At 41.9% G+C, this 7,520-nt stretch overlaps 1 protein-coding gene across 1 annotated transcript in view; it reads right to left on the bottom strand.

Moving 5' to 3' along the window:
* The window catches only part of LOC107293258 (FH1/FH2 domain-containing protein 3), a gene marked incomplete at its 3' end in the record, with an annotated part of 105,905 nt that overhangs the window by 62,585 nt on the left and 35,800 nt on the right, over positions 1–7,520 (bottom strand). Inside the window, exon 3 of the mRNA XM_015822402.1 lies at positions 3,785–3,879. Coding sequence (XP_015677888.1) covers positions 3,785–3,865 — 81 coding nt within the window. The remainder of the gene's footprint in view (positions 1–3,784; positions 3,880–7,520) is intronic.

Below are 7,520 nucleotides of genomic sequence, written 5' to 3'. Positions count from 1 at the left end.
TGCCCTCTCTGAGGGGGCCAGAGTCTCGCCCCCTATAGTCAGCGATGGAGTCAGCTGACTATGCCGGGGTGCCGGCAACCACAGCCACTCGGTCTTGGAAGGGTTGAGTCTGAGTCTGTTCCTCCCCATCCAGACCCGTACGGCCTCCAGGCAACGGGTCATCACGTCAAGGGCATCGTTGGGGTGGCCTGGGGTGGAGTTAAGTTAGTTTCACTTTAGCACGGATTAACACAACTTTATATATATTCAATACATAACACCCCTTTTCCCTAGGATAGTTATCATCCTCAGTCTGTTCAATATACAGTCTTTGAGATAGGCTGGGGGCCCGCGGATCCTAATGGGCTGCCGCAATGTTATTGGAGAGTCCTGTTCAAGTGGACTTTTGTCCATCTCCAGTTGAACAGTCATGATGGCTGTTTAGGTCACCCGTGAGTGGCGGTGGCTCTATGGCCCCTTTGTACCTCCGTTTCCCCAGAGAAGGCCACAGGTGATGTAGGCAAACTCAGAGGAAAACAGTTCTCTTGTGTGTCTGATAAAACCTCGGTATCCTCATCTGGCACTGGTCTGGCCTGCTGACACCATAACTGATCAATGTGGCATCTGATCATACGATCATTTATCAGAATAACCTCGTATGACAAGGGTCCCATTATCTTAGATACCCTAGCTGCCACCACTTCCATAGTTCCTGGCCCAGACCAATTCACCCAGCTGTAAGTTCCTGGGGGGCTTTGGTTGAGCCGTTCTCTGCCACTACTCTGTCTGGGTGAAGTCGGTCGAGCTTTGTGCTGAGCCGGTGGCCCCACCTCAGCTCCGCTGGGCTGCGACCTGTTGCTGTACTGGGAGTACAGCATATTGTTGGCATACTGCTGCTAGATCAGTTATTTGTGTTCGATGAATGCCGATCACCCTGATGCCCACGGCCTCAAACCAGTCCAGTCCTATGAGGTTGGTGCACAGTCCCTCTACGACCACTATGCTGAGGGGACCCTCGAACTCTCTGAATTGTATTCTAATGGTAACTTCCACCCTTACGGTAACACGGCAATTCTGGAAGTCTGTTAGCACTAAGCTCAATGATTTGAGCAGGACCTGCTATCGGCTACGTTTGCAAATGTGGTCAAAAGTCCTGGAGGAAATAATGGATAGGGCAGATCCAGTATCTAGCTCCATAGAGCATGGGACCCCTTGCGGTCTTAGTTGGAGTCTTGTCTTTTCTTTGATGGAACGTTGGGCCCCTGTGCGTTGGATGCTATGCCTTCCTGAGCAGTATTCAACTCTGTTCTGTCCTGGGGACCATTTCCCCTTGTGCTGCTGTGTCACAGGTTTCATTTCCTGCTGACAACCTCTGCAAACTCTGGCAAGGAGCCCTTGCTTTCCACAGGCATGGCATACTGCTGTGCATAATCTGCACTCTGTTCTTTCATGCTGCCCCACGCAGCTTGCGCAGCTCTGTGGAGTGTGGCTGTCTGGGTGGCTCTCTCTGCAAATGATCAATTTCTTCACTCTCACTGGCCTCCCCCGAGCCTTCTGCGGTCTCTTGGTGGATCGCTGTGGGCTGGTGTGTGTTTTAGGTGGCCGGAGAATCTTCATTGCCCCTCTGGCAGCCTCTTCCGCCATGACTTCCTTCAATACATCTTGGAAAGTCAGTTTCTCCATGGAGAATAAGCGCTGCTGTAATTCTCTATTATGCAGGCTGCAAATGAGCCTGTCTCTGAGACGGTCTTCCAAGTCAGGGAATTCCCATTGGCGCGAAGCTTGGCAAAGGGCTGTGACAAACTCTGCTGCAGATTACCTGGATCTCTACTCACGTTGCTTTAATGCATGGTGCCAGGCGATTACTGAGAGTTTTGGCTCAAAATGTTCCCTTATTTTTTTCTTGAGGTCTGCGTAGGCCACAGTCTCTATACTTGCCGGTGCTATCAGGTTTTCAGCGATATCAAACGTGGCTTCTCCGCAGACACATAGTAAGGTTGCCGGCTTCAGGCCATCATCTGTGATCTGGTTAGCCCAGAGATAGTTGTCTACTCGGGAGACGTATGAGCTCCAATGTTCCAGATAAGTAATATCGAACTTGTTGAGCCTTCCCAATTTAGCCATTTTGGGGAGGCCCCTGTGGTGCTGGTTAATACCTCTACTGCTGCAGTTGGAGCTGTGCTGCACTTTGGGATACTGGGGACAGATCCCTCAGGTATATCTGTGCCTCCAGTGTGTCTTACTGGTAGGTAGGGCGGGGAGCGTGGTCCCACCAGGACTCTTTACCTGGTCTGACACTCAGTGATTTCAGCGTGCCTCCAGTGTGGCTTACTGGTAGGCGGGGGTGTGTGTGAGAACTAGGCCTGCCGGGGCTCTTTACCCAGCCTATCACCCAGTGATTTTAGTCTCTTGGTTAGCAGCAGCTCTCTCCTCTGCAGCATCCCATCCTTGTCGCCCACTATTGTGCAGTGGGCTTCAGTAGGCAATGAGCAGACTAGCATAGTTACAACATTATTTATTGATTCAAACTAGAACTGGAGAACTGCAGGCAATGCCTGTAATTTATACTCTGAGCCCACAGGGCCTTAACCAATCGCAATACTTGAAAAACCCGCCCAAATATGAATGTTCAAAGTTTCCCTCCAAAACAGTTGGAGTTAACAGTCAGGGTCATCTGAAGGTTACTTTCATTTTAGTTTCACAAGCAGTTGGAGTTAAGTTAGTTTCACTTTAGCACGGATTAACACAACTTTATATATATTCAATACATAACAGTTACACTGCAAGTTTAACCCAAATCTTGTCTCTGCTGGAGAAAGAAAGACTTTAGTCATTTTATCAGAGCAAGATTGCTAGAATATGTGAACTGAAGTTGGGAAACACAGATCTAATAATGCTATTCCAAACTTTCATTTGATGTCCACCCTCAAATTAACGTTTGGAATATTCAGGACCAATGGAATTTTAGGAAGATTGAAATTGATAGAATATCTATTTCTAGAGAATTCTGTTTTGGTAGAAACAAGTGATATTCTAATTTAGAATTGTATTAGTTCTTTTTCTTGATTTTTTCTGTGTGGTAGTAAGTTTAATCATCTTTAATTTCCTTGTTCAAATTCAGAAACTATGTGTAACCTCCACTTTTATTTTATTTTTTTTTAAAAAAATTTTTATCATTAAGATACAACAACTGCTGAAAAACTGAAAAATCTTATTCATCTTGTATTATCTATTTTTGTATTTATCTTTTAATTTTTTTTAATTTTCCTCTATAATTATGATTATTTTTAAAGGTGATCTTGAATAAAGAAAAGGAGATTGATTCCTAATTCATACATAGAAACAGTATTTTCTATAATGAAATGTACTATATATATTAAGAATTCCCTCAGTTAAATGAATGGCTGAATACACAGATTTAAAATGATGTACTTTTGGTAAGAACAGAATTTGGACTGATGCATAATTTTAAAAAGCATAGAATATATTCAGAAAGAAGCAAATAAAATGTAGAAAATATGAATTATTCAGGCTATGGAGGGGAATGAGAAAATACTATTTTGTGGAAAAGTAAATTTAAGTATCAAGTCCCAAATCATGTTAGCAATATAAAGATATGCAGTGTTATCCAATGGTTTCAAGTAGCTACGAAATTGGGAAATTCCTAAAACAGCATAACTCACAGCTAGTTTTTTGCTAGCTGGGAAGCATTGGTCTATTTGAAATGCTTAAAAAGTACTGATATGGCTCAGAACTATGTTTAAAAGAAAAAGTGTAGTAAAAAATCTCCAAAAAATATTCTTACCTTAGACCCTATTAGCATGTACAACCACTGGATGGTTTCACTGTGATTTATTACTCCATTCATTCCATCAACATACAGCATAATTTGTCCCAGCGCTAAGGAAATAAAGATTTTTAAAAATTGCTATATTTAACAATTTGCTATAACAAGAAAAAACCATACAATTATCAAATGTAAATTAAAAGGGGTCACTGAGCTGATCAAGAGCCAAACTTTTATCAGACTGAAATGAAAGTTCTCACAACCTGAATACAATTTTTCCTGATGTAAATATATTGGTTTGGCTTTTGATTTTATAAATGCAGCTGCTTATAGAATATACTGTACATATTTACTTATTTATCAAATTTGTATGCTGCTGCAATAACAAGACTATTGGCTTACAGGTAGTCCTTGACTTACAACCATTCATTTAATGACCATTTGAATTTACAATGACACTGAAAAAAGTGACTTACGACTGTTTTTCCCATTAACAACCACTGCAGCATCACTATGGTCATCTGATCAAAATTTGGATGCTTGGCAACTGACATGTATTTATGACTGTTACATTGTCCTGAGATTACGTGATTAACTTTTGTGAACTTCTGGCAAAGTAAATCAATGGGGAAACCAGATTCATTTAACAGCCATGTTACTAGCTTAACAACTGCAGTGATTCATTTAACAATGACGGCAACAGAGTTCATAAAATGAGAAAATTCACTTAACCATTATCTTTCTTAGCAATGGAAATTTTGGGCTCTGTTTTGGTTGTAAGTCAAGGACTACTTGTGTAACTATTGTTTTAACAAAGTATAATGGGAGATCTTCAGAAAATAGTACATTGAATGGTGGGACAATTTTTTCTCTTGCCAACAAACACCTGAATTTGCCACCACAACCAGTCTTTTGGCAGTGCGCTCCCCAGATTTTAACAGGAGCAACTAGGAGTGACCTAAGATGACCCTTGGACAACTGTATACTTGCCCGGTTATAGAAATCTACACTATTTTCTTCTTTTTTGTTGTTTTAATCATCTGTTTGAATGCTGATTTATTTTATAACCCTTTGCTGGAATATAAAGGTGAACTTTTAACCTTTTTTTTACTGCTTTGCTTTGGAGCTATGAAACATTTTGCCACATGGAAGCTGACAGCTCCAAAATTTTCTACTTAGTGGTGAAAGTCATTTGATTTGATTTACATTTGCACTGGATTTCTAGTACATGGATTTTGTATTTTATTAATTTTTAAAAGAACTTTGCTCTGTGTGTGTGTGTGTGTTCGCGCGCGCACACGCACGCAAGCACACACACACAGAGTATACATATAGTCTTTTTTCTTTTTAAAGAGATGGAAATTTTCCCTTTTGTTTCTATTTACTCTCTATTGTGTGGAATATTATCGTAACTTTTCCTGCAGACACTTCATTATGGAACATCTACTTCTTTTGTCCTGAGAGGAACTGCCTATGCTTTGTTGTGAAAGCCAAGCTATAAAAGCAATTTGGATTATATTAAAAATAAACATAACAATAAATTAAAGATTTTGACTATTATGTATTATATATAATGCCCAGAAAAATGTACTATTATGTATTGTGTTATTCGTCCATCGATTTCGATGAAGACCTTGACATCTTATGGATTATGGGCCATCAACGGTGCGTAGATGGCTGATAAGACCGATGTTAGCATGGAATGTTCTGCCACATACTGAACAGAGAAACATGGACACTATTGCTTCAGCATTTGCAGCTCTGGCTTTACGGAGTGCTCGCTTCTCTTGTGCCAAGATTGTCCTTCTGTGTTCATATATCTGGCAACCCTAGTAAACCAGGGTATGCCATGTCGGTCGATCATGCGCCAAAAATTCCCAAGAGATGGTGTCGATATCTAGGGACTTGAGAGATGCTTTCAGCGTGTCTTTGTATCGCTTCTTTTATCCCCCGTGCGATCGCTTTCCTTGAGACAACTCACCATAGAAGAGCTGTTTAGGGATGCGATGGTCTGGCATCCTTACAACGTGGCCTGCCCAGCGCATCTGGGCTTTCATTAACAGAGTGTAAACTGATGATAGGCCTGCTCTGGACAGGACATCTGTATCTGGTATCTTATCCTGCCACTGGATCCTCAGAATTCTGCGAAGGCAAGTCTCACTAGCATACATCAGGGTAGTTAGCACTGCTGCCTGGTAAACTTTAAGCTTAGTAGCAAGGCTTATTCCACAGCGGTCCCACACATTAGTCCGCAGTCTGCCAAAGGCAGAACTTGCCTTGGCAATTCTACAGTTGACCTCGATGTCAATTGTCACTGCACGGGAGAGGGTACTACCAAGATACGTAAATTGGTCCACTGCTTGCAGCTTTTGTCCCTTCACTGTGATGGTAGGCTCTTGGTATTGGGCTTTTGGAACTGGCTGGTACATCACTTCAGTTTTCTTCATGTTGATAGAGAGGCCAAAGTTGTCACAAGCGGCTGCGAATTTGTCCATGCTGGCTTGCATTTCCTGGTCCGATCCTGCATTAAGGGCACAGCCATCAGCAAAGAGAAGATCTCATAGCACAGTCTCCTTTACCTTGGTGACAGCCTGGAGTCTTCGCAGGTTGAACAATTTCCCATCGGTTCTGTACCTCAGATTGACTCCCACTGAGCTGTTCTGAAAGGCGTCAGACAGCATGGCTGAAAACATCATGCTGAACAAGGTTGGTGCCAGCACGCAGCCTTGCTTAACGCCATTTGTGACAGGGAAAGCCTCTGAGGCTTCACTGTTGCTCAGAATACGAGCCGCCATGCCATCATGGAATTGCCGTACCATCAGAATAAATCTGTCAGGGCACCAAACTTCGACATAATGCGCCATAATCCTTCACGACTAACTGTATCAAAAGCCTTGGTGAGATCCACAAAGGTGGTATATAGTTCACGATTCTGCTCCTGACATTTCTCCTGGAGCTGTCGAGCATATATATATATATATATTATGAAATAACTAATTAATTTATGATCACCAGGAGGGTTTAAGTAAAAATACTTTAATTGAAAACCGAGCTTTCGTTGGGAGCTCCCAACATCTTCAGGGTTAAAAAGCCAGTTAAAGGAATGATTTAAATAATGTTCGTTAGCATTTGTGCTCGGTTCTTGGAGCAAGTCCTCAGTCTTGTCTGGTTGGTCTGCATTTCAATCGTTTTTATGGTGTTTGCATCCTGTTTGACTCTATTATTTATTTTGACTCTTTTGCAAACTGTCTCAGTGCCTTTCTCTCTGTTATCTGTCTTGGTGTTTCTAGCGCTGACCATTATTTAATGAACATTATTTAAATCATTCCTTTAACTGGCTTTTTAACCCTGAAGATGTTGGGAGCTTCCAACGAAAGCTCGGTTTTCAATTAAAGTATTTTTACTTAAACCCTCCTGGTGATCGTAAATTAATTAGTTATTTCATAATGAATACACCCGGGAGTCATATTTTTACAGATATCATTAACCATATATATATATATATATATATGTGTGTGTGTGTGTGTGTGTTTTCTGAGGTTTTCGCGGGTGTTAGTATGTAGGTCTTTAGTTATTCGGGTTTTCTCCCGCGTAGAATTAGAAGTGTCTTGGCGACGTTTCGACGAAGTCACATTCGTCATCTTCAGGCTGGTGTCTTCAGCTTCGTGCTTCTGGGAGTAGTGTGTGTGATCGCAGCTGTTTCTTCCTTTTAACTGCCAGTGGGGTTTGAGCTGATTGGGTGGGAGCTTGGCTG

Source organism: Protobothrops mucrosquamatus, unplaced genomic scaffold, assembly GCF_001527695.2.
Source record: "Protobothrops mucrosquamatus isolate PMUCROS unplaced genomic scaffold, P.Mucros_1.0 scaffold1553, whole genome shotgun sequence".
Taxonomy (NCBI): domain Eukaryota; kingdom Metazoa; phylum Chordata; class Lepidosauria; order Squamata; family Viperidae; genus Protobothrops; species Protobothrops mucrosquamatus.
The sequence above is the reverse complement of the archived record's forward strand: the minus strand, read 5'-3'. Positions and strand labels throughout refer to the sequence as shown.